Source organism: Muntiacus reevesi, chromosome 7 (genome assembly GCF_963930625.1).
Source record: "Muntiacus reevesi chromosome 7, mMunRee1.1, whole genome shotgun sequence".
Classification (NCBI taxonomy): domain Eukaryota; kingdom Metazoa; phylum Chordata; class Mammalia; order Artiodactyla; family Cervidae; genus Muntiacus; species Muntiacus reevesi.
Genome location: NC_089255.1, coordinates 55,814,988 through 55,842,435, shown reverse-complemented (window position 1 = coordinate 55,842,435; position 27,448 = coordinate 55,814,988). Strand labels below are relative to the sequence as shown.

Here is a 27,448-nt window from a genome sequence, read left to right as displayed (position 1 = left end):
GGTGTTGGAGAAGACTCTTGAGACTCCCTTGGACTGCATGGAGATCCAACCAGTCCATCCTAAAGGAGATCAGTCCTTGGTGTTCATTGGAAGGACTGATGTTGAAGCTGAAACTCCAATACTTTGGCCACCTAATGCAAAGAGCTGACTGATTTGAAAAGACCCTGATGCTGGGAAAGATTGAAGGCGGAAGGAGAAGGGGACAACAGAGGATGACATGGTTGGATGGCATCACCGACTCAATGGCCATGAGTTTGGGTAAACTCTGGGAGTTGGTGATGGACAGGGAGGCCTGGCGTGCAAAGAGTCGGACACAACTGAGCAACTGAACTGAACTGAAATCTTTTGATAACATTGAAGTGAATATGTTTCTAAGAAAAGCTCCACCCACAGCCTTCTTTCTCATGAACATTATTTCCATGGTTATGTCCATTAGCAAAAAGAATTCACATTTCACTCAGACAGCAAGCACACTCACCACAATATGTATAAATAAGTTTGGAATCAATAAAGCGAACTCTGAGATTATGGAGTACAGCAGGCTCGTGAAGATAACTGAGGGCTGTGAGGTCATTTTCACCCACAAGTATGTCAGGGTTTCTTAAATGAGGCAGTTCCTTGGTCTTTGGATCCAGACGATATTCCAAATCCTGAAAATGCACAAGATATAGCATCTGGATACATCATGGCAAAAACCTGATACAGGCATGTATTAATACATTTTGATCATTTTCTATTCCTGATTTGTTTCTCAGTTATTAAATACATTTTTTCCTGGTACCTCCCCAAACCACAGAAATTGGTGGAAACAGCAAAAAATAAGGAGAGTATGTTTTCACTAGATGTATTAACTCATAGCAACATTTTTTGCTAATACAGTTTGAAAAGTCAAAGCCTAGAATTATTTTTTCTACCTAGTTACTAGGCCAGATCATTTTCTATGGGAGAATAATTCTTTTTTATGCTCTTCATCTGGTATAAGTGACAGACAGTATAAGAGAGTGGTAAGAGCTTGGCTCTAGAGCCAGATCAACGTAGGTTCAAGTCCTGAAACTGTTACTTACTCCTTGTGTGGTCTTGTGTACGTTATTTAATCTTAATCAATTTGTAAAAAGGACATAATGGAAATAGCTCACAGGCGTGTGGTAAAAATTAAAGGAGACAATGTATGGTATGTGGTAAGTACTTGGGAACTCCTGAACCCAGAGAGGCCCAAGAATCCCTTAAAATTAGATGCTAACACTTTGCGTCTATACATGTATGTGTAAGTACCTACACATATGTGTATTTTTTTAAAATACAGTCCATAGCTTTTATTAGACTTCTGATGAAGTGCTTGGCTCTCCAAATTAAGAAGTACTACTCATTTTAAGGAATATGGCTTTATGGCAAAGTCAAGCATGGAGACTGTCACTCAATTATGTATTAAGGGGAAACCACACACAACACATGAAAAGGAAAAAAACAGCACTATAATTGCAGAGATGGACAAGTTAGTTTTGTAAAAAGACTTTTGCTAATACTTTTGTTAATACTAAAGAGATATATAGAGGTCAAATGTTCAAATCAGGTTGGAATGAATTCTGCAAAATGGGGAGGAAATTTTTATAGTCTGACCCTCGACCTCTCTTTGTCTGTTTATTAGGGTCTAACGTCCTTTTCCAAAGCTGACTAGTCTTTGCGTTGGCTCCTGCCATACAAAAAATGGCTGTGTGATCGCAGGCAGACTGCTTAATGTCTCTGAGTCTGGGCTTCCTTATTTGGAAAATAGTTAAAATACCACGTGTGAACCCACAGGTTTGCTGTGAGAATTATCATAAGAAAATATAGTCTAAAGTACCTAACGTGCCTCACAGAGTGGATGATCAATGAATATTGAATAAGTTAATTCCTTATTTGGTAATCAAGGCCCTTCTAATCTGGTCTTATTCTTCCCTGCCTTCTTTCTGAATAATCGCCTTGCCTCTGTTTTGCTTTCCTGAAATTCATTCTCTACTCCACCACCAGTGAGTCCTTTCTAAAATAGAAAACCTGGCACTCCTCTGTTTAAAAACACTACAATCACTTCCCAGATATACCAGTTGAAGTTTAAGAGTTGCAGCATGAACACCAGGCTCTCTGTGATCTGGTTCCCACCCCCATATTCCTGCCAGTCCTCTCCCGTCAAATCCCAACAACATGAAACTTGTACAGTTCCCCAAATGCACAATACTGTGCATGCCTCCCAGCCCTTGCCGAGGTTCCTCCAGATCCCTGAAACACACTCCTCCTTGTCTATTCATTCTTTAGATGATGCCTGTCTCACTCTTAGCCTTCATCAGTTCCTATGACCAGTCTCCACTCTGTTCTATTTTTGTTTCTTATTTATATTTATTATATCACATGTCACATTATTCATAAGTATATGTACTTTATTATTTGACATTAATGTCAGAGAGCATATTGTTTGCCTCTTCTTAACTTGATACATAGCAGGTACCTTAACACACTAGCCTTGAACTAGAACACACACCTTTCTAAATCTCTGTTAAGTCAAATTGTGACATTCACTATCTCCAAAATATATTCCAAGTCTCACAAAGTCTATCCCGTTTCTCTTTGTTAATCCAAATTCTGTCTAGTCAAAACTCTTGCTTCTCTTGGGAGTCTTCCCTGAAGCACCCCACAGTGATATTTCCCTCTCTTGGGAACCTAAAGTCCTCAGTGTCTTTACAGGACAGCACAGTGGTTATGAGCACAGACCATAAAGACAATCTACTGGTTTAAAGTCCCAACTTCATCCCTAATGCCTGTATAACTCTGAGCAAGTCCCAAACTTTCTGAGTCTCAGGACTTAATCCATAAAGTGGTAATAATAACAGGCCCAACTCATAGGATTGCTGTGAAGATTAAGTGAGTTATAGGATATAAAGGACTTAGAACTACACCTGGTACATAGTAAGTGTTCAATACATATTAACTGTCAGGACAGTATGACTCACTTGGCAATTAATCATAAGCTTATCTTTTGACATTTTTAGTATTGCAGTATTGAACTACTTTTTATATCTTGCATTCTTCTGGCTAGATTATAAATTGTTTAGAGGAAATTAATGTCACACTAAAAGTGTGACATGCCCTGCCAAATGCAGTGGAGAGAATAAAAAGGGTGGAACTAAGAGTCTATTCTGCAGTGAATGCAGATGGGAAAGTATACAGACACAACTGGTGATAGGTTTTTCTGGCCACCAGCAAAGGGTTTTAGAGATAATAGCTTCTAAGTAAATATTTTTCAAATACCTAGTTCCAGCAAATATCGTATCTCAAGCTGGCTCTTGAAATGTTGTTTTCTTAGTTAATATGAATTATTTAAGTGATATCCTAAACAAAATACAGGTAAACAGCAATACCTATAGGAGGATTAGATGTGAATCTAAATCAGGTCATAGTAAATTCATATATATTATCATATGTGAAACGAATAGCCAGTCCAGGTTCGATGCATGATACAGGGTGCTCGGGGCTGGGATGACCCAGAGGGATGAGATGGGGAGGGAGGTGGGAGGGGGGTTCAGGATGGGGAACACAGGTATACCCATGGTGGATTTATGTCAATGTATTGAAAAACCAATACAGTATTATAAAGTAATTAGCCTCCAATTAAAATAAATAAATTAAAAAAAATTCATAAGCCAAAATAATAGATTTTTTAAAGTATCTGCTATTTTCACTAACCCTTTGGGATAGAAAATTGTTTGCCATTTTTATCAGTTAAGTGAAAATATTAGATTAATTCAAAATTTAACTTCCAGGTGAAGTTAGGTATCCCACAGCAAATTTACCCTTTTGAATTTCCTTCACTTTATGCCAATAACAACAAATAAAAGCAGAATTCCTACCTTTCCATCCTCAAGGTGAAGCAGGAGAACTTTATCTCCTGGCTTATAATCTTTGAGCAGCTCTGCTGACTTCCAAACTTCCTCAGGATCAGGTATCCAAACCCTGGCAAACTAGAAGATAAGAAGAAAAAAATTTTTAAACCAGCAATTCAATTACTTTATTATGATATTAAAAAATCATGAAGTATTTATAATTAAAGAGTTTATGAACAAAATAAAACACAGCCAATATGAAATTTAACTTTTAAATTAGCAGATGAAAAGTACTTTAGCCTCAGTAGTACCATCAAGCCCACATTATTGAAAGGCATGCTCTGTATTGTGGTAATAATTTCAAAATATATGCAATTCAAATCATTATGCCATACACCTTAAACTCACACAGTGCAGTATGTCAATTCTATTCAATAACACTACGGAAGTGGGGGGGACCTGTGCTCTGAAGAAAAAGGCATGATTAAAATTTGACTTTGCCTGATATTAAGAATGCTGCCCCAAAATTTAATTTTAGATTAAAATGTATGTATAAACCTATTTTTTCACTGAATGCAGACTTTCAGGGTTTAAGAACAAGATTTGGAAGCTGTGGTATGGCGGCTGTGTCAGTTTCAGCAGCACAGCTGTTTTTTCAACCATAAGATTTAAAATTTGAATTTTTTATTGTAGTTTTCATCCTGTGTTCTGCAAGCCCTTAGTGATTTCTCAGTATTCGTGGGGGATCATTATGGTATGAGCAGAAGAGCCGCAGCTGTTTTACATACTGGACATTTGGAATTTGCCTAGAAGAAAACTCTGTTGCTAATTTTTAAAAACTGAGAAGGTACTGCGGTCTATATTTTGTCTTCATTATTTTATAAAGATGAGTGAAAATGGTAAAACAGAATATTCATCCTAGCCTCAATATCACGAAAGAGGTATCAAAAGGAGTTTCTAAAACAGCAAATTTTTAGCCTCAACTACACCCTCTTGACTTAAGTCAGTTTTGAACTTCAGATCAATCTTGATTGGGTCCTCCAAACACCACAATGAGGAGGTATTTTATGACTGTCTGGATTCCTTAGAAAGGAATCTCCCTTTAAAACATATGTACACTAAACCTTGGTGCCCATTTTCAGGAATATATCACATATAAAAATATCACCAACACCAGCCTTTCTCTATTTTCTTCAGCGTTTTTATTACTGCCTGAATTTACTTATGTTATTTCTTGTTAATGTATTTACTATTTTTCTTACTTTGTTAGAATATAAGTTCCATATTTGTCTTGTTCAACACTGTATCAAGAGCTTGTGTATCTGCTACACAGCTGGGCCCTGAGTATTTGCTAAAAGAATGCCAATCCTTAAATTGAATAAAAGTGAGCATTAAAAAAAAACAGAACAAAACTTCACCCATTGCTTTACTTATCTCTTATTATCATAGATTCATGCAGATTTTTGGTCTGAACAGTTTGTAGAGAAAAGAGTACCAAGCCTGGTTATGGGTTCCAGTCCCAGGACTACCAGATTGATCTTTTAGCTTTTATTTCAGGTATCTGCAAGATGAGGGATGACAAAATGGCTATTCTACCCAAAGCAATCTATAGATTCAATGCAATCCCTATCAAGCTACCAACGGTATTTTTCACAGAACTAGAACAAATGATTTCACAATTTGTATGGAAATACAAAAAACCTCGAATAGCCAAAGTAATCTTGAGAAAGAAGAATGGAAATGGAGGAATCAACCTGCCTGACTTCAGACTCTACTACAAAGCCACAGTCATCAAGACAGTATGGTACTGGCACAAAGACAGAAATATAGATCAATGGAACAGAATAGAAAGCCCAGAGATAAATCCACGAACCTATGGACACCTTATCTTTGACAAAGGAGGCAAGGATATACAATGGAAAAAAGACAATCTCTTTAACAAGTGGTGCTGGGAAAACTGGTCAACCACTTGTAAAAGAATGAAACTCGAACACTTTCTAACACCATACACAAAAATAAACTCAAAATGGATTAAAGATCTAAATGTAAGACCAGAAACTATAAAACTCCTAGAGGAGAACATAGGCAAAACACTCTCCGACATAAATCACAGCAAGATCTTCTATGACCCACCTCCCAGAATATTGGAAATAAAAGCAAAAATAAACAAATGGGACCTAATGAAAATTAAAAGCTTTTGCACAACAAAGGAAACAATAAGTAAGGTGAAAAGACAGCCCTCAGATTGGGAGAAAATAATAGCAAATGAGGAAACTGACAAAGGATTAATCTCAAAAATATACAAGCAACTCCTGAAGCTCAATTCCAGAAAAATAAATGACCCAATCAAAAAATGTGCCAAAGAACTAAACAGACATTTCTCCAAAGAAGACATACAGATGGCTAACAAACACATGAAGAGATGCTCCACATCACTCATTATCAGAGAAATGCAAATCAAAACCACAATGAGGTACCATTACACGCCAGTCAGGATGGCTGCTATCCAAAAGTGTACAAGCAATAAATGCTGGAGAGGGTGTGGAGAAAAGGGAACCCTCTTACACTGTTGGTGGGAATGCAAACTAGTTCAGCTACTATGGAAAACAGTGTGGAGATTTCTTAAAAAACTGGAAATAGAACTACCATATGACCCAGCAATACCACTTCTGGGCATACACAATGAGGAATCCAGATCTGAAAGAGACACGTGCACCCCAATGTTCATCGCAGCACTGTTTATAATAGCCAGGACATGGAAGCAACCTAGATGCCCATCAGCAGACGAATGGATAAGGAAGCTGTGGTACATATACACCATGGAATATTACTCAGCTGTTAAAAAGAATTCATTTGAATCAGTTCTAATGAGATGGATGAAACTGGAGCCCATTATACAGAGTGAAGTAAGCCAGAAAGATAAAGAACATTACAGTATACTAACACATATATACGGAATTTAGAAAGATGGTAACGATGGCCCTATATACAGGGCAGGAGAAGAGACGCAGAAGTACAGAACAGACTTTTGAACTCTGTGGGAGAAGGTGAGGGTGGGATGTTTCGAAAGAACAGCATGTATATTATCTGTGGTGAAACAGACCACCAGCCCAGGTGGGAGGCATGAGTCAAGTGCTCGGGCCTGGTGGGCTGGGAAGACCCAGAGGAATCGGGTGGAGAGGGAGGTGGGATGGGGGACCGGGATGGGGAATACATGTAACTCTATGGCTGATTCATATCAATGTATGACAAAACCCACTAAAAAATTAAAAAAAAAAAAAGAAAAAATAAAAAAAAAAAAAAAAAAAAAAAAGATGAGGAATGACAGCAAGACTCATCTAGTTTATCTCCAAGGTTTATACACACAGAAACTCTGTGAAAAGCATAAACCAATATATAAGTATGGGCTGAGATTGTTACTAAATGTTTTTTCCATAAGAAGTGATTATTAATGTTATATATCAAATATGTTACTACAACTTATTTCATAACTTTTCCCTCAGTTATACAGCCCCTTAAACTGAATACTATCCATACACATTACTAAAATCTTACTCATTCAATAAAGATTTCTGGGAGGCTCAAGAGGGAGGTGGTACATGTATAATCACAGCTGATTTGTCATAACTGTTGTACGGCAGAAACCATCACAAAATTGTAAAGCGTTTTTCCACCAATTAAAAAAAAAATAAAAAAAAATAAACATTTCTGTTTACTAACTGCTTCCACTCTGAAGCGTACTTCAGAAAGCCGGTATTTCTATAACTTTTTCTAAAAGAATTTACTAGTTCCAAAAAAGATGTCTAAAACATGAGATTCAGAGTCATGAAATAACCTACTACCTTGACTGACGAAAACACAAAAAGCAAAATGGGTCCAAGTGAGTGTGTAGAATCATGGCTGACCTGCTCTAAACATGAGTTTACAACTAAATTTAGAAAGAAGTGCCTTTGTGTTTTGTCCATAGCAAGCTCTAGCTCAGATTTCTACAAGTATTTTGGAAGCAGTAATGAGCTGGTACTTTGCCAAAGGTTTTATTTCCAAGAGCCAGATGTTAACAACACTTACAGATAGAAGACAGAGGCTAAGGCCCTTACACTCACCAGAGGCAAGATATTGAAATACCAAACATCACTCTGACAACCAACTTCCCCTTTATCTTATCTCTATCTCTGGAGAAAGTATCCAAGGAGAAATAGATCAGAAGGCAGCCTATTATTACCACTGTCTCTTTATTACTCTTTTCCATCTTAATCAGTGAGGATCAGTGACTCTGCAGAAACAACTGTAACAGAACTAGGTCAGTTGAGAAAATATATATACCTTAGATGCTGAAACAGAGAGGAATCTCAACCTTACAACGCCCCTTCCTATTGCCTCTATCACCTCCAACCCTACTTTCCACTGTCCCCTTAGGCCCCCAGAGAAAATACACATGGTAGCCCTGATGAAGAGGACTAAGCTTGTTCAGCTACATCCAGTGTGAAGACTGAAAAGGAAGACAAGAAGGCAAGGTCCCAAGATCATAAGAGAACCTAAAAGAGAGATGTGTTAGAAACAGTCAGGGAGGAATCAGAAATAGGAGTGGATACACCTACCCACTAAGTCTGTCCAGGTACCTAGTGAAACCAAAGCAGTTAGTGAAAGATAATCCGAGCCAAAGTGAACCAGCCCCGACAGAATTCCCAGCAAGACAAGACAAGGGAAGGTCCAATGTCTTGCAACAACTCTGTCACCAGCTGTCTCCATTAGCTAATAGAGGGTGAAGCTTTCCTGCAATGCTCCCCATTCCATTTTTAACTCACACTACTCTATCCCTCATTACCTTGTGAGTCCTTCAAATGCCTCACTTACGATACCTCAGACCTCCTACACTAGACTGCATGCTCCTTAAGCCATCTTTGAACCCCATCTAGATTGGCTCACCTCCTTGACCACGTTAGTGGGACATTTGTGTTGATTCTATTTAAGGCAGAGGTAGGGCAAGGGGAGGGAAAAAGTTAGGAGAATGGCGAAGAAAAGTAGCAAAGGCAAACTTCGCAGACCCACCTCAGGACTTTTCCTGAAGCCACAAAGCACAGCTGAGGTGGGGTAGGAGTCAGAGACTCAGAGAAGAGACTCGTGGAGTAGCGGGCAAAGAGAGTGAACACCGACGCAGAAACCGTGGGAGAAGGGAAAGCAAGGATCGGGGATAGGAGGCGCTGCGACTAAAGCCACAAGAACTGTAGGACGTGAGAAAAGAGAAAAAGGCTTAAAGCAGAAAACACTGAAGTGTGATGTGAGCACACGTCAAAGATTAGAAGCTTGCAGGGAAAATAAAAACCATCTGTCGTACGACATAATTTATGACGAGGTAACGCTGACTGAGTCTCACGGGCGAGCCCTGGCAGGCGGGTTCAGGGGACACGCCTGCACTGGGCCCGCAGAGAGGGGCGCCGAGCAGCATGGCGTCTCAGGGGTTACACCCACCCCGGTGTGCTGGAGGAGGCGCAGTCATCATTCTCGCTGTATTCCACCACAGTGACAACACCCCAGAGGGCCTTGGCTAACGCAGGTGACTCGCTGGAAGTTTTGCGAACTTGCATTTTGTCAGTCAAGGAACCCAGAAGTTTGAGCACTCAGAGTAATAGTTTCTGAGGCCTCAGACACCTTGGGAATAAGACTGACCGTAAATGACCAGTCCCTAAATCCCAAAAATCTGATCCATGTGATTCTCTCCCTTCCCCAAACTCCCATGCACGTTATTTGCTTACGGACAGCACATATGCACATCTTTCATAGTTTCCCCATTAAGTCATAAGCAGTTTGGCAACATGGAATCTACTTGGTTCAATTTTAATAGCCCATTGAAAACATTCACAAAAATGAATGCTTTATGTGACAATTCAAACAAGCCTATAATAAGAGAAATCCTGAATCATCAATACCCTTTCCTCTGATCCCTGACATTAACACTGAGAGCCAAATGGTTACTAAGTAATTCATATAAACATAAAGGCATGTTTTTCAGGTAGAAAATTTAGGAACTACTATGTTAAAGCACATAATGGACTTTCCAGAAACTATACACACACAGAGTATCTGTTGATATAATAAGCTCCCATATACCCACCACTTAGGTTCAGGATTAGGACCTTACCCCTTAGTGGAATATATTCTTAAACATTTTATTTTCCCTCCATTTTCAATCATCACTGCTACTGTCTGGTCATGCCAAACTATGGGTTTGTTGTTTCATAAATAAGCCCTTGCTTTCAAACAGCAGACTCCTATTTATCCTTCACATCTGTGTTAAAGTACTGCCTTCCCTAAGAAGAACTTCCTGACTTCCCACCATCATTTGGCGCTCTACTCTCAATGTCCGCATTACTTCATGCAATTTTCATCCCACTAAACGATGGCTTTGCTTGCCTATCTCCCTCTACAGACTGTTGGTTCCTTGAGAGGAAGAGTGCATCTCATTCACCTTTGTCTCTTCAGCATTTAACACAGGGCCCGTCTAATAATTTCTTAATAAACCTTTATTACATGAATGTTCTGGCCTTAGACATTATACTCTAAGAGGGTAGCTTAAAAGAAGCACTGTTGGTTCCTTGAGAGAAAGAGTGCATCTCATTCACCTTTGTCTCTTCAGCATTTAACACAGGGCCCGTCTAATAATTTCTTGATAAACCTTTATTACATGAATGTTCTGGCCTTAGACATTATACTCTAAGAAGGTAGCTTAAAAGAAGCATCAGAAAGAGGCTCCCAGAATCTTCTAAAGGGCCTCTAATTTCTAGAAGTAGAGAAAGATGAAAGTGACTTTGGAGAGCTGAGTTATATAGGAAATTTTGGTTTGAAAGAAGGAAAAACAGCCAGACAGGAACAGAGCAGAAAAGTAATGAAACAACCTTTCCTCCCCCAAACAAACCTCCACCCCTTCATAATTTATGTAGAGTGGAAGCTACACCTCACTTTCAGAACAGAGAGCTCCACTCCCAATCCCACCACTCAGAAGGCAAAGAGGTGATGTGACCACCATTTGCACGAACCATCTCCTACAGCAGCAAAGTGGGGAACGGATGGAAAGAAAGGTAAGCCAAGGGGTTGGAGCAGGGAAAGAGGGTCACACCAAAATGGGGGAAAGAGAAGAAAACGGCTGCGGGTGAAGAAAAGGGGCATTCTGGGTGGGGCTGGAAGAGAAGAGTAGAAGTGTCCTGTACCCCTCTGAGACTTTTTAACAGATACAAGCATACCTCACTTTACTGCACTCCACTCTGCTTTACTGTACTTCGCAGATGTGGCCTTTTTTACAAATTGAAGGTCTGTGGCAACCCTCTCAGGCAAGTCTACTGGCACCATTTTTCCAACAAGATTTGCTCACTTCATCTCTGTGTCACATTTTGATAATTCTCACAAAATTTAAAACTTTTTCATTCCTGTTATATTTGTTATGGTGATCTGTGACCTTTGGTAATACTAGTGTAATTGTTTTGTGGTCCAGTGAACCACACCCACATAAGATGGTGAACTTAATTGATAACGTTGTGTGTGTTCTGACTGCTCCAACTACTGGCTATTTCCCTGGCTCTTTTTCTCCTTGGGCCTTCCTATTCTTCAGGACACAACAATTGCCTAATTGATATTAGACAAATTAATAACCATATAATGGCTTCTAAGTCTTCATGTGAAAGGAAGAGTTGCAGGTCTCTCACTTTAAGTCAAAAGCTAGAAATGATTAAGCTTAGTGAGGACAGTGCATTGAAGGTTGAGCTAGACCAAAAACACTTACACCAAATTGTCAAGTTGTGAATCCAAAGAAAAGGTTCTTAAAGGAAATTAAGTGCTAGTCCAAAGAACACACAAATCATTGATATGGAAAAAGTTGGAGTGGTCTGGAAGGAAGATCACACCAGCCACAACATTCTCTTACCAAAGCCAAATCTACAGCAAGGCTCTAACTCTCTTCAGTTACATAAAGGCTAAGAGGTAAGGAAGCTGCAGAAGGAGAACGTGAAGGGTGAAGGAAAGAAGCCAATTCCGTAACATAGAAGTGCAAGGGGAAGCAGCAACTGTAGACACTGCAGCAAGTTATCCAGATGATCTAGTTTAAATACTGAAGGTGGCTACCCTAAACAACAGATCTTCAGTGTAGACAAAACAGCCTTATTCTGGAAGAAGATGCCCTCTGGGACTCTCATAGCTGGAGAGAAGTTAATGCCTGGTTTCACAGCTTCAAAGGACAAGCTGACTTTCTTGTTAGAGGCCAATGGAGCTGGTAGTTTGAAACTGAAGACAATGCTCATATACTATTCCCCAAACCCTAAGGGCCCTTAAAAATTATACTAAAACTACTCTGCCTGTACTGTATAAATGGAACAACAAAGCTTGGATGACAGCACATCTGTTGATAACATGGTTTACTGAATGTTTTAACCCCCACTGTTGAGACCAACTGCTCAAGGGAAAAAAGATTTCTTTCAAAACATTACTGTTCATTGACAATGCACCTGATCACCCAAGGGCTTTAATGGAGATATAAAACAAGATTAATGTGGTTTTCATGCCTGTTAACAGAGCATTCATACTGCAGCTCACAGATCAGGAGTCATTCTGACTTGCAAGTCTTTTTCTTTAAGAAATGCTTTTTTTTTTATTCTTTAAGAAATACTTTTCACTGCTATAGACAGTGATTCCTCTAATGGAACTGGGCAAAGTAATTGAACCATTCTGGAAAGGAGTCACCATTCTAGATGCCATTAATCATGATTCATGGGAAGAGGTCAAATACCAACATTAACAGGAGTTTGGAAGAAGTTGATTCCGACCCTCAAGGATGACTGAGGAGTTTAAGATTTCAGTGGAGGAAATAACTGCAGATGTGATAGAAATAGCAAGCATTAGAAGTGGAGCCTGAAGATGTGACTGAATTAGGGCAATCTCGCAATAAAACCTAAATGAGGAGTTGCTTCTTGTGGAGGTGCAAAGAAAGTGTTTTTTGGAGAGGGAATCTACTCCTGGTGAAGATGGTTGAAATGACAACCAAGGATTTAAACTTGGTTAACAAAGCAGCAGGGTTTGAGAGGATTGATTCCTATTTTGAAAGAATTTCTTGTGGGTAACGTGCTATCAAACAGCACTGCAAGATACAGAGAAATAGTTCATGAAAGGGCAAGTCAATTAATGCAGCAAATTTCATTATTGTCTTATTCAATGAAATTGCCATAGCCACATTACCCTGATCAGTAAGCAAAGATCAATGTGGAGGCAAGACCCTCCACCAAAAAAAAGATGACAACTTGCTGAAGGCAAAGATGATGATTAGCTTTTGGGCTTTTTTTTTTGTCACTAAGTTATGCCTGACTCTTTTGCTACCCCGTGGACTGTAGCCCACCAGGTTCCTCTGTCCATGGGATTCTCCAGGCAAGAATACCAGAGTCGGTTGCCATTTCTTTCTCCAGGGAATTTTCCTGACCCAGCGAATGAAAACACATCTTCTGCACTGGCAGGCTCTTTACCACTGAACCACCAGGGAAGCAATAAAGTAATTTTTAATTAAGGTATGTACATTGTTGTTTTTAGACATAATGCTGTTGAACACTTAATAAACTACAGTATAGTGCAAACATAACTTGTATTACACACTGGGAAACCAAAACATTATTGTGATTCATTTTATTGCAATATTCACTTTATTGCAGTGGTCCAGAACCAAACTCACAGCATCTCTAAGGTATGCTTGTATCAAGGCTTAGACCTTAGAAGTGTTAGAGCTTGAATCCAAATCCATGTCTACTCTATAAGCCAAATGTTCTTTCCACTCTACCTGTCTTCTCCCTAATTAAAATAGATTTCAGAAAGAAACTCCCCTCCCCCACTCCAAAATTGGTCCCCTTTGTGTTGTAATGAAAAGTGCTATTAAACTAGTCCATGTCATCAGATGAGACTTAAGGATGTCTCATCTAAGACAGTCTGTCAAAGCCACAGTGGTCAGCCAAGCATCCATACTCAGTATTCCAATTGGCTGTGACCATAGAACGAAACTCTGCCAAGAAATGAGTTCGGGGAATAACAGCAAAAAAAAAAAAAAAAAAAAAAATCTTCCAAGAGCTAAGATTTTAATAAATGAATGATTCCAGTTCATTTACTTCTAAAAATGACAAAATGACAGGGTTAAGATTTTTAATTTTTTTTGTAACTCTTAAAGTTACCCTGCATGTACTGTGAAGTCAGCTTCCAGCAGACAATGAAATTATTTTAATTTCAAGAGGAAAACAAGAACCTTGAAAATTAATGAATATATTTTGTCACCATTAAGTAGCAAAAATTAAATAATCTTCTCTAGAATTCCATATGATATGGCAGAGCTTCAGAATGAATATTTTTAGATACTACAGTTCTTTAATATTCCTGTAAAGATTATTTTAGGAACTAGGTCTCACTTTATAAGCATAGTCTTCAAATCCACATCTAGAAAAAATTACTATTTCTATCAACAATTAGCTACAGGTATTTAAGGATAAATTACAAAATTCTAAATAGGCAAAATAACCAAAGGTAAGACAGAATCAAAAACAAAGAAAGGAATCCTATTGATCATCTTCACTGTAAGGCTTTTTGTTCAATTAGGATAAAGAAAATTCCTAATTCATATCCTTTACTTAATTCTTGCAATATACTTTGTAATTGTTATTATTAAAGAAGTCTCTCATTCAACAAACAGCTTGAGAAAGGTTAAGCAACTGACCCCAAAGTCACTTAGCTAATAAATGACAGAGGCAGAATTCAAACCCAAGACAATCTCTGACTTCAAAACTGCTCAGGATGTACGATGAAGGACAGAAACTCAATGAATCACTTTCCCCGATTGTGATCAAGGTTGCTCAATTAAGCAAAACAACTCACACTTTCCTACCACTTTCAACACTTGCTCCCAATATAGAAAGAAGTATAAAAACAGTCATGCTAATTGTGTACCTTTGTATATAGATGTCCTCCTTCCACAGAGAACATCTACCAGTCTGATAAATGATTTGGTGCTGAAAGAAGTCATAGGTAATTTTTAAATCTGAAATGAAAATGTCTCAACATGGTATATTTTTTTCTTCCAGGTTTTTTTTTGAGATGTAGTTGACATTCAGCACTGTATAAGTTTAAGGTGTACATCATCATGATTTGGCTTATATATACTATGAAATGATTACCACATCTCAAGTTTAGTGAATACCCATCATCTCATATAGATACAAAATTAAAGAAAAAATTTAAAAATATTTTTCCTTGCGATGAGAACCCTTGGGATTTACTCTCTTAACAAATTTCATTTATAACACACAGTGGTGTTAATTATATTATTTATAATGCTATGTTATTAACATGATTATGTTAATCATGTTGTGTGTTACATCCCTAGTACTTATTTATCTTATAACTGGAAGTTTGTACCCTCACCCAATTCCTGCTTTCCCAACCTCCCACCTCTGGTAACCAGAAATCTAATCTATTTTTCCATGAGTCTGTATGTTTTTAAAGTATAATTGACCTACAATACTAAGACAGCTCCTGGTGCATAACACAGTGACTCAAAATGTCTATAAATTGAAAATGATCAACACTCAACATGCTAAATTTTGAAGGAATCTGACAAAATAGACATTATATGAAATAACACAGATATATAGTTCCCTCCTGTTTATAACAGGCAGCTCAGCTCACTTTTGTTTGCCCCCGGCTTTGGGGATGCACACTTCTGCCAGAGATCAACGGTCTGGAGCTACCTTGGGGTATTGCAGGTCCTTCATGATCTGGCCTCTGACAATGTCTTCGGTCTCATCTTTCACCATTCCTGCTTGTGTTTAACCCTCTAACAACATCTGGTTCCTCCATACCCATCTCTTTACTCACGTTAAACTCCAAGCCTGGCAAACCTTTTCCTTATCCTCATCACCCAGTTCATGCCTGTGTCCTAGGAGTGCCCACCTTTAGGCAGCATTTGACTGTTGGCCTTGGCAACCTACCTGGAATGCTCTTTGCCTGGCTTCTGGGACTCCCTATTCTCACGGTTCCCCTCTAAATGTTGGAATTGCCTGGACCTCTGAGCTGAGCCTTTTCTCTCTTCTGAAAGTGCACGTTACTCAGTCGTGTCTGACTCTTTGTGACCCCATGGACTGTAGCCCTCCAGACTCCTCTGTCCCATGGAGTTTTCCAGGCAAGAATACTGGAGTGGGTTGCTATTCCCTTCTCCAGGAAATCTTCCCAACCCAGGGATCGAACCGAAGTCTCTTGCATTGCAGGCAGATTCTTTACAATCTGGGCCACCAGGAAAGCATTTTCCCTCTTCTAGTGCAGTATTAAGAGGCAGGCTGTAGGACTGGACTGGGTTTTGCGGTTTATTAACACTGTGGCTTTTCTGGGCCTCATCTACAAAAAGAGTAATAATAATGCCTATGATAAAGAGTTACCATGAGGATTAAATTAATATTAGCTATCCTCATTAATACTATTATTATGATTAGATATTACTACCATTATTTTTAATTTTACACTGCATCCTATCCACCCTCATGAGTTTGAATATCAATTTTCCCCAAATTTCAATCTCTAGCCCAGACCTTTCTGTTGAACTCCAGACCCAGACTCATATAACTTCCTAAGATCTCTATTTAAATGTCTCATAGGCATCTTAAACTTAACAAGTCCAAAACAGAACTCCTCTTCAACCTTCCTTTAAACCTGTCTTTACTGCATTATCTCCATCTCAGTAACAGACACACACCTCTACTCAGCCAGTTAGCTGCTCTAGGGAGAAAACTGATACTCAGCACCATACTCTCCGGCACTCCTATATCAAATCCATCACTGAGTTCTGCCTCCAATATACAGCTAGCTTCAGTCCAACTCTCTCCACCTCCATCACCACCACCCAAGTCCCGGCACCATCATCTTTCACCCTGATGCTGAAAATAGCTCCTATCAAGCTTTCCTTCCCCATTTTCAAACTAGCAGCCAGAGTCGTATTTTTGAAATGGAAAAATCTGACAATTTTTGCTTTGCTTAAAAAAATCATTCTTAAATAAACTGGGATAAATCATTCACATGACTCTTAAAATTCTTCATAACTTGGGATAAAACATTCACATAACCCTCTAGAGCCTTGCATTACTAGGCACCTCTTCCAAAAGGTTTTTGAGGAAACAGCCACATCTCATTACAGTCCCCACTACCCACTTTCTCTACCCCACCAAGGGCTATCTGCATTGGTTTTCCTTCCACTACTTAATTCATGCTACCTCAAATATCAAGACTTTTTCCATGCTTTCTCTTGGCCTGGAAGGAACCCTTAGCTTCACTGGTTATGTGATTGATTCCTACTTAACCTTTCACATTCAGCTTAAGTATCTATTATTTGAAAAGACCCTCCTTGACCTCTCCATCTAAATTAAGTGCCTCTACTAATGCTTTCTTACATAATCCTGTACTTTTTCTTTACTATAAAGATCATGATGCCAGGGACTAGGTCTATTTTGCTCAAAACTGATGTCCAGGGCTAAACATACTGTCTTATCTATAATGGGTGTCTGATAACTACCTATAGAATAAGTGAATTTCCTATTTAATCACATCTAAGACATCATCAATAATAAGATACATTCCTAATGTGAAAAACCAATAGAAATGTCAGAAGTGAGGACAAACGGCAGATTATTACTGTACACATTGTTCTTACTCACACCTGACTCTATATCTCCTCATTTTTCTCTTTTCTTCTATTTTTTGAGCCCTTGTCTAAAAGAAATTTACAGTCTTTTTCTGAATAAGATAGAAATTTAAATATAAGTAAATTCACTTAAAAAAACCAGTGTGGACTTCCCTGGTGGCTCAGGGGTAAAGAATCCGCCTGTCAGTACAGGAGACATGGGTTCAATCCCTGATCTGGGAAGATCCACACGTCGTGGAGCAACTATGCCCTTCTGCCACAAGTACCGAGCCTGTGCCCTAGAGCCTGGGAGCCGTAACTACCGAACCATGCACTGCAATTACTGAAGGCCATGCACCCTAGAGCCTATGCTCCACAACAAGAGAAGTCACTGCAGGGAGAAGCGCATGCAATGCAACTAGAGATAGCCCTCTGCTTGCCACAACTAGAGAAAGCCCTCACAACAACGAAGACCCAGCACAGCCATAAATAAGTAAATAAATATATTTTTTTTTAAAAAAAGAGTTTAATGTTCTGACCTCTAGAAAGCCTTTCTTGATCATCAAGTTAAGGTAGGGACTTCTGCTTGGACCCTCTGTAATTTCTGGTTGTTATTCTATGAACTTGCCACATTCCATTGCAACTATTTTCCCATAGGTTTGTCTCTTTAACTAGATTGTGACCTCCTTGGGGACAATATCTATGATATATCCATTGGCATCATCCTCACACCTGGCCCAATGTTTAGAAAAGTAGATGTTCAGGAGATATCAGTTGAATGAATGAATAAATAAAAAATGAATGAATGGGTCATATGGCAGTTCTATTTCCAGTTTTTTAAGGAATCGCCACACTGTTCTCCATAGTGGCTGTACTAGTTTGCATTCCCACCAACAGTGCAAGAGGGTTCCCTTTTCTCCACACCCTCTCCAGCATTTATTGCTTGTAGACTTTTGGATAGCAGCCATTCTGACTGGCATGTAATGGTACCTCATTGAGGTTTTGATTTGCCTAGCAATCCCACTCCTGGGCATATACACTGAGGAAACCAGATCTGAAAGAGACACGTGCACCCCAATGTTCATCGCAGCACTGTTTATAATAGCCAGGACATGGAAGCAACCTAGAGGCCCATCAGCAGATGAATGGATAAGGAAGCTATGGTACATATACACAATGGAATATTACTCAGCCATTAAAAAGAATTCATTTGAATCAGTTCTAATGAGATGGATGAAACTGGAGCCCATTATACACAGTGAAGTAAGCCAGAAAGATAAAGACCAATACAGTATACTAACACATATATATGGAATTTAAAAAGATGGTAAGGATAACCCTATATGCAAAACAGAAAAAGAGACACAGAAGTACAGAACAGACTTTTAGACTCTGTGGGAGAAGTCGTGGGTGGGATGTTCTGAGAGAATAGCATTGAAACAAGTATACTATCAAGGGTGAAACAGATCATCATCCCAGGTTGGATGCATGAGACAAATGTTCAGGGCTGGTGCACTGGGAAGACCCAGAGGGATGGGATGGAGAGGGAGGAGGGAGAGGGGATCAGGATGGGGAACACATGTAAATCCATGACTGATTCATGTCAATGTATGGCAAAAACCACTACAATATTGTAAAGTAATTAGCCTACAACTAATAAAAATAAATGGGGAAAAAATAAAATAAAATACTTATATTTAAAATTTTCTTCACATCAGTCAGGAAAATAAATTTAACAAAGTATTGCAAGTGAAAAAAAAATGAATGAATGACAAGTTTTTAGGAACTACAGAACTTTCATGCATTGGAAATCTGAAGAAATGGTATTCACTTCAGTTTAGTCGCTCAGTCGTGTCCGACACTTTGTAACCCCATGAATCACCAGGCCTCCCTGTCCATCACCAACTCCCGGAGTTTACCCAAACTCATGCCCATTGAGTCGGTGATGCCATCCAGCCATCTCATCCTCTGTCATCCCCTTTTCCTCCTGCCCCCAATCCCTCCCAGCATCAGAGTCTTTTCAAATGAGTCAGTTCTTCACATCAGGTGGCCAAAGTATTGGAGTTTCAGCTTCAGTATCAGTCCTTCCAATGAACACCCAAGGCTGATCTCCTTTAGGATGGACTGGTTGGATCTGCTTGCAGTTCAAGGGACTCACAAGAGTCTTTTCCAGCACCACAGTTCAAAAGCATCAATTTTTCAGCGTTCAGCTTTCCTCACAGTCCATACTAAAACAGAAAACCACTCATGGCACAATCCACAGAAGAGAATGGAAAATAATTTCATTAGCTACCAGTACAAGCATGAGTGGAAACAATAATCCTGTCACACACACTTAAAAATACAAGCCTGGCTTGCCCAAATGAGCCCAGCATTTCTCAACAGCAGATTACTTTAAAGATAATGAACAGAACATGCATAAACATGAAGAGCCTCCATGTTACAAGAACATATTCATATTTATATCTTAAGTGTTAACTATCCCTTTTTCCAAAAGCTTGGGTAGACTTTTTTTTAATGGTAGAATTCCCATAAAAACTGTCTGAACAAAATTCACAATTTGACTTTGTAGCATTAACATTTTAAATTGCACATACAACAGACTAGGCTATTAATATAATGTTGCGGTGTTCATTTGATATGCTGAAGGCTCAACTAGGTGTGTGATGCCTACCAAGGAGGCAGGTGCCCCCACAGATATCCTGAAGGAAGAGGAGAACCACAGAAGTGGTGCTGGACCCATGAAGCTGCTGGCCATGCTTGCACCCTGACTGTGGGGAGACAATTACTAGAACACCAAGAAGCAGAAATCATGAGATACTGAGGTTATGAAACTCTGACTCAACAATTCCCCAACGTCTAGAGAGACCGAGCGCACCCTCTTCCCTCAGCTGCGACAGCTGTAAGGTACTAGAGGGCAGCACTGAATGGACAAGAGCGTCTGCATCGAGGGGCCGGGGGTTCTCAACACGACTGACAGGAACTGACGGGACAAGGGGGTAAGAGAAAGCTCAAATCCCACTGCTGCTCAATTTTAGGCTGAAAAAATCTCCTAATTTATGAAATAAAGGACATTTGCTTTTAAGCACGAGTTAACTCCAACCGCATGTAGCTGGAAGAACACTTTGAAAGACACACGCAGCAAAAGCAAGCCGAGGTTCTAACAGAACCGGGGCCGCAGCTTGCTCCTCAGACGTCAAGTTGGATCCTGGAACCGGTGTGACCGCAGCCTCTCAGTCTAGCAAAATGGACTTCCCTGGAAATAAGAATTTTGTTGTCTGTGATGACTGAGGAAGACATTCTTTCTTTCTATCCCTTTATAGTGGCTTCCTACTCTTAACAAAATTTTGTGAGTTTATGTATTTCTTCTCAATACATAAAAAACTAAAATTTTTAAATATTGCAAAATTATCACACCTAAAATTGCTTTCCTTTTTCATTATTGTACATAGAATTAGTTTTTCCTTACTCATTTTTCCTAATATTTTTAGTCATTTAAGCTTCTTTTACAATTTTTGGCATGCTTCATACAAAAGAGGTTCTGTTTTACTAACTCACTCTACAGCCTTCATAAAAGCTACTCTAAATTTATTTTATTTTCAACCTGTATCTGGGATAATCAGCTCCTTCTATTTACTCCCCACTGTATAAAAAGTACTTCCTCTTATTTGACCTATAATTACTTCTTTGAAGCTTCAAAAGATGTCCCTGAGTTCTCATGTACACAGTGAATAAGTCCATGATGCCCTCTTCTTGTGTTTCATAGCTTTCTGAGCTTCTACCAGATAAAAAGTTCATTCTTTAATCCTTTCAGATTGAAGGGTCTGATTTTTTTGAACAGTGCCTCATTCTTGCTTATTTTTAATCTCTGAATTTTAATTTTTCTTACAAAACAAAGCAATTAGACAAAAGAAAATTTAAGTACATAGGCTTTGGAGTCAGACAGATCCAGTGACTCAATACTTCAATTGTATTGGAAGACTTTGAGCTAATTACCCAACTTCCTTCTTCAGGGACCTCATCCATAAAACTAGCTACTAATAATACTCACATCAGAGAGCTGTTAACAGATAAATGAGCTAAAGTTTAAAGACCTTCACATTATGTTGTCATCACCCTTATTTCATCCCAACCCCAGATTTAAGCACCTCGTTTGGCTTAATCTGAATTCCTTTACTATAGTCTACAATGCACTGTGCAACTTGGCCCCTGCCCTTGGGTTTAACATCACCTCATTGGGGTCTTCTCCCTTTGTCTGAACTCTGATTATGCCTGCCTTCTTTTATTCCTAGAACACTCCAACTCTTTCTAACTTCAAGGCTGTTGCTGTGCCCTCTGCGGATAGCATCTTCCTCTCGACCTCCCAACTCTGGTTACAGTTGGCTCCTTCCCATTCTTCAGGTCTCACTTTAGATGTCTCCTTTTCAAAAAGGTCCTCCCTGGCCACCCTATAAATCAATTTGTTTACTTGGGATTGTCTGTCTCCCCAGCTAATCTGAAAGCCCTGTAAAAGCAGGGACAACCACAAATTCTAGAGCCTAGAACAACGCCTGCCAACAAACTGATAAACGTTTGGATAAGGTGGTTAGCATATTATTTATATAGCTGAAGAAGTAGGTCAGAACCAGGTTGTGGAAGACCTCACATCCCATGTTAAGTAGTTTGGTCTTTGTACTGCAGAAGACAGGGATTCATCAAAGGCTTTTTTAAAAACTGGGTAATGAGTGACCAGATATTTCTAATGGCCTAAATAGGCAGTTCTATAAACAGTCAAAAGCATATCTTGTACACCTTCTGCTTGTGATTAGTTCTTGCCCCAAGTTGTGTGTATACTACTGTCCCTCACATTCTGAATGTAGATAGAATTTATCTAATATACACAATTGCTTCCAGAATGTCATTCATATTAGGCAAATGGGGTTTGCATTGGAGGAAGAAAGTCACCCTTGCCAAAGGGCAGGGTCTGGGAGGGCAGTTCAGTTGGTATTGCCTTATGAATGTTGGGAGCTAGAGGAGAGATTCTTACCCTGAAAACAAGAACCTTGGGAGTGAGTTCAATAGCAGGGATAAGGGGAGGGACACTTGAATAAGCCAGATCTGAGAGGGCAACTGAGCAAGACACCTTGCAGACTGGTTGAGTCACCTAAGGAAAAGAACCCTGCTGGCATGCCTCTGAATGAAAGCACCAACCATCCCTGGGTTCCAGGCATTTTCCTATTCTATTCGCCACTCTTCTAAAAAAAGGGGGGGGGGGGGGGGATGTCCTTTTAACTAAATTTTAGCTGAGAAAAGCAGCAGAAAAAGTTGTCCTAGGATTTATATTTGGACAAAAAAAAAAAAAAAAGGCTGACTCAAAAGATGTTTAAGAAAAATGTAAAACTTCTGGGTGGCAAAATACATCACAAACAAAGTAAAAAAAAAAAAATTGGTTCCTCAAAATTTTGTAGCAAACTAATTCCCTTATTGTATAAAGAGCTCTTACAAATTAATAAGAAAAAGATAACCCTATAGCAAAATAGGGAAAAGAAAACAGGCAATTCACAGGAGCACCATTAAAAAAAATTAAATATAAGGTGTCCAATTCACTAGTAGTTAAAGAAATGCAAATTGAAAGCACAATTTAAAATGATGTGTACTGGATTTGAAAAAACTTAGAGTGGATAATAACATAGGTTGGGAAGAAAGTGGACAATAAGCATTTTCATATACTAGTGATATAAGTAGGTACAACCTTTTTAGACATCAATTGGGTAATTTCTTTTACAATATGAAATGCATATTTCAGGGATGCATATCAAACTGGGATGCAGGTAGACATCTGATTTGTATTTTATGTATTTCTATATTTTGCATTTTTTGATAAGTATTAGTTTTATAATAAAACCAAAAGCTTTAAAAATATATACATCCTTGACGTAAGAATTTTTGTCATGAAATACTAGAAAATACAAATAATTATTTCCAAAAATGTTCTGTAGCACTGTTTGTAAAAGTGAATATTTAGAAACAATACAATGATATAAAGGCTAATATGTACCTGTATTAATATAAAGGTTAATTACAGGAATATATAGTTAGTAAGTTACAGTATAATATATAATTAATAATTTATGGTATATCTATATAATGGAATACTAAAAAAACAGTAAGATAGTTCTATATGTACTGATGTGGAAAGATGCTGCTGATTGGAAAAAGGCAAGTGCAAAATGGCATCATTTTATGATTCTATTTTTGTTTAATACACCTTCATGTATCCTATAAAATAATGGCTTGACAGTCAACAGATTTTCATTTGTGGTTTACGCTCTTGTGAACAATTCTTAAAGTCTGTGTCATCAGAACACCCATCCTTTTGCCCAGTCATGAATAAGTGACACCCTCTGTGAGACCTCTCTGGGGAAAGGAGACAAGAACTGGTAAAATAAAAGACAAATGGATCAATGGAATAGAATAGAGAGGTTAGAAATACATCCACATAAATGTAGTCAGCTGCCCTTTGGCAAAGGAACAAAGACAACACAGTGGAGAAAAAGCAGTCTTTGATAAACGGTGTTGGAGTAATTGAACATCCAAACTCAAAAAATGAATCCACACAGATCTTGTGTGCATGCGTGCTCAGTTGGATTCGACTCTTTGTGACCCCATGGACTGTAGCCTGCCAGGCTCCTCTGTCCATGGGATTTCCCAGGCAAGAACAGGGGAGTGGGTTGCCATTTCCTTCCTCTGTCTCCTGCATCGGCAGGTGGATTCTTTACCACTGAGTCACCTAGGAAACCCATACAGATCTTACACCTTTCACAAAAATAAATTCAAACAGATCATAGACCTAAAATGTAAAATATCAAAACTATAAAACTCCTGGAAGATAACACAGAAGAAAACCTAGATGACCCTGGGTATGGTGATACAACAAACATATGATCCATGAAAGAAATAACTAATAAAATGGACTTCATTAAAATTAAAACTTGTGCACTGTGAAAGACAATGTTAAGAGAATGAGAACACAGATCATAGACTGGGGAAAAATATATGCAGAAAGATATATCTGCTAAAAGACTGTTGTCCAAAATATGCAAAGAACTCTTAGAACTCAACAATAAGAAAAAACAAACTGTCTAAAAAATGGGCCTTAACAGACACCCCACTATAGAAGATATAAAATGGCAAATAAGCATATGAAAAGATGTTCCACATCATGCATCAAGGCAGAAATGCAAATTAAGATGTCGATGAGATACCACTGGGCTTCCCAGGTGGCTCAGTGATAAAGAATCTGCCTGCCAATGCAGGAGACTTGGGTTTGACCCCTGGACAGGAAGATCCCCTGGAGGAGGAAATGGCAACCCACTCCAGTATTCTTGCCTGGAGAATCCCATGAACAGAGGAGTCTGTTGTGGTACAGTCCATGAGGTTGCAAAGCATTGGACACGACTGAGCAACTGAGCATGCATGCACTAGATACCACTACACACTTACTAGAATGGTCAAAATTTGGAACACTTGACAGCACCAAATGTTAGTAAGGATGTGGAGCCACAGGAACTCTCATTTACTGCTGGTGGGAATAAAAATGGTTCAGCAACTTTAGAATAAAGTCTGGTGGTCCATGGTATTTACCCAAAGGAATTGAAAAGTTAAGTCCACATAAAAACCTACACACAGGGACCCCCCTGGTGGTCCAGTGGTTAAGACTCCACATTCCCAATGCAGGGGGCCTGGGTTCAATCCTTTGTCAGGGAACTAGATCTTGCATGCTGCAACTAAGACTTTACATGCTGACTAAAGAGCCCACATGCTACAATGGAGAAGAAAGATCCCATGTGTTGCAACTAACACCCAGCAAAGCCAAATAAATATTAAAAAAAAAAAATACACACAGCTGTTTATTGCCGCTGTACTCATAATTGCCAAAGTTTGAAAGCAACTAAGATGTCTTTCAGTAGGTGAATGGGTAAATAAGCTAGTATATCTCTAGATAATGGAATATTATTCAGCACTAAAAAGAAATGACTATCAAGCCATGAAAAGACAGGGAGAAATCTTAAAACTACACACTATATGATTCCAACTAAATGCCATTCTGGAAAAGACAAAACTACAGGAAAACAATAAAAAGATCAAAGGTTGCCAGGGGTGGAGATGGGGAGAGATGAACAGGCAGAGTACAGAAGATATTTAGGGAAGTTTAAGGACAAAAATAAAAATGAAAACTCTGTATGATACCATAATGATAGTTACATGTCATTATTTATTTATATAAATCCAAAGAATGTACAACACTAAGAATGAACTATAATGTAAACTGTGAACTTTGGGTTATTATAAAGTATCAGTGTAGGTTCTTCAGCTATAATATACCACCCTAGTGGGGGATGTTGATAGTGGAGGAGGCTATGCTTGTGTAATGACAGAGTATATGAGAAATCTCTGTACCTTTCACTCAATTTTACTATGAACTCTAACTTGCTCTAAAAAAGAAAAAAAAATTAGTCTTAAAAAAAAGGTTACCCACTATGTTTAAATTCGCTATTTATTTATGTAAATGAGGTCGATCTTTTCATATCAATTGCAGTGTTGGCTCTAATAATAACTAATAGGGATTATGACAGGAAAGAAATTGATTCCTTTGATTCTCTACAGCATATGAGAGTAAGAACTAAATGCTAATTACCGTGGAAACTTCATTGTTAAACAACTACAAAGTCTTTAGCTAAAACTCAAAGAACCTCCACTACATCATCTACAATTTGATCTATTTATATTCAACTTTTAATCCACCCAGGAAACATCTGCAGAATTTAGGAAAACCCTTAATTCTCTCAAACCACACAGAGTGTGAAATTTCAGAATCAGAAGAGAGGTTAAAGCTGATTTGGCCAAACATCTCATTCACAAGGAAATGTAAAGTTCCAAGGGCAATTCATTTCAACTGCAAAGCTGGCTCAATCCAGCCACAGGATGTCATAAGTCCTTTTCTGACTTCCTCTGCCTTCCTCCCCTTAACCCCCTCTCTGAGTCAGAGCTAATAGATCTGCAAGAAATGGTACAGCAGCACAGATGGTAAGAGGAAAGAAAAATCAAGACTCAACTAAAATTCTTTCATTATTGCACAACTTGGTTTCCTATATTCTTTTCCCCTAGTAAACGATTATTGAAAACTGTGGAGTAAGAAGACTCACAAGAAAACTTATTCCTTCACATCATCTCCCCTTAACTTCAACCCTTAACTGTGCCTCCAGCAAAATCTATAGAGCTGCAAAGTGAAAAATCATAGCTCCCTTCACAGGTATATATAACTAAATCCATTTATCCAAAAGTACTCATTTATTCAACAAGTATTTACTGAGCACCAACTCTACACCAGGCTCAGATCTAGGTCCAGGGATATAGCATTTGCACTGGCAGCTAGGCTTATGCTTGGGTTGCCTTATATTCCTCCACTTGGGGGTACCAGAGGATCTGCAAGAGCCATGGCATTTGTGCAATGGACCACACTGCACACATTCATCGTATACTAAGAGTCTTCATAATCATGTCTACTGTTTGCCTTTGGAGGCTGAGACCAGTGCTGGATTCAAAAGTATTAATCCCTACTGCCCAAATCCTAGCCAGCTCTTGTATAATAAAAACCAGGTGGTGTGCCTGTAACTCATGATTGACAATATTGCTAGAACGAATGCCAGGGTTGTCCTTGCTGAGGATTTGGGCAAATGGTCTCAAGCAATAAAAAATAATGTTGAGGGGACTTCCCTGGTGATCCAGAGGTTGAGACTTCACCTTCCAATGCAGGAAGTGTGGGTTCAACCCCTGGTTGGGGAGCTGGGATCCCACATATCTCATGGCCGGAAAAAAAAAAAAAAACCAAAGCATAAAACAGAAGCAATATTGTAACAAATTCAATAAAGACAAAAAA

The 27,448-nt window shown here is 38.8% G+C and overlaps 1 protein-coding gene across 1 annotated transcript in view; it reads right to left on the bottom strand.

Annotated features, from left to right (window-relative positions):
* MYO5A (myosin VA) overlaps nucleotides 1-27,448 on the bottom strand; it is a 201,616-nt gene that overhangs the window by 124,540 nt on the left and 49,628 nt on the right. The window contains exons 2-3 of the mRNA XM_065941894.1: nucleotides 3,879-3,989; nucleotides 479-650 (exon numbers count right to left, since the gene is read on the bottom strand). Of these exons, the coding sequence (XP_065797966.1) occupies nucleotides 479-650; nucleotides 3,879-3,989 (283 nt within the window). The remainder of the gene's footprint in view (nucleotides 1-478; nucleotides 651-3,878; nucleotides 3,990-27,448) is intronic.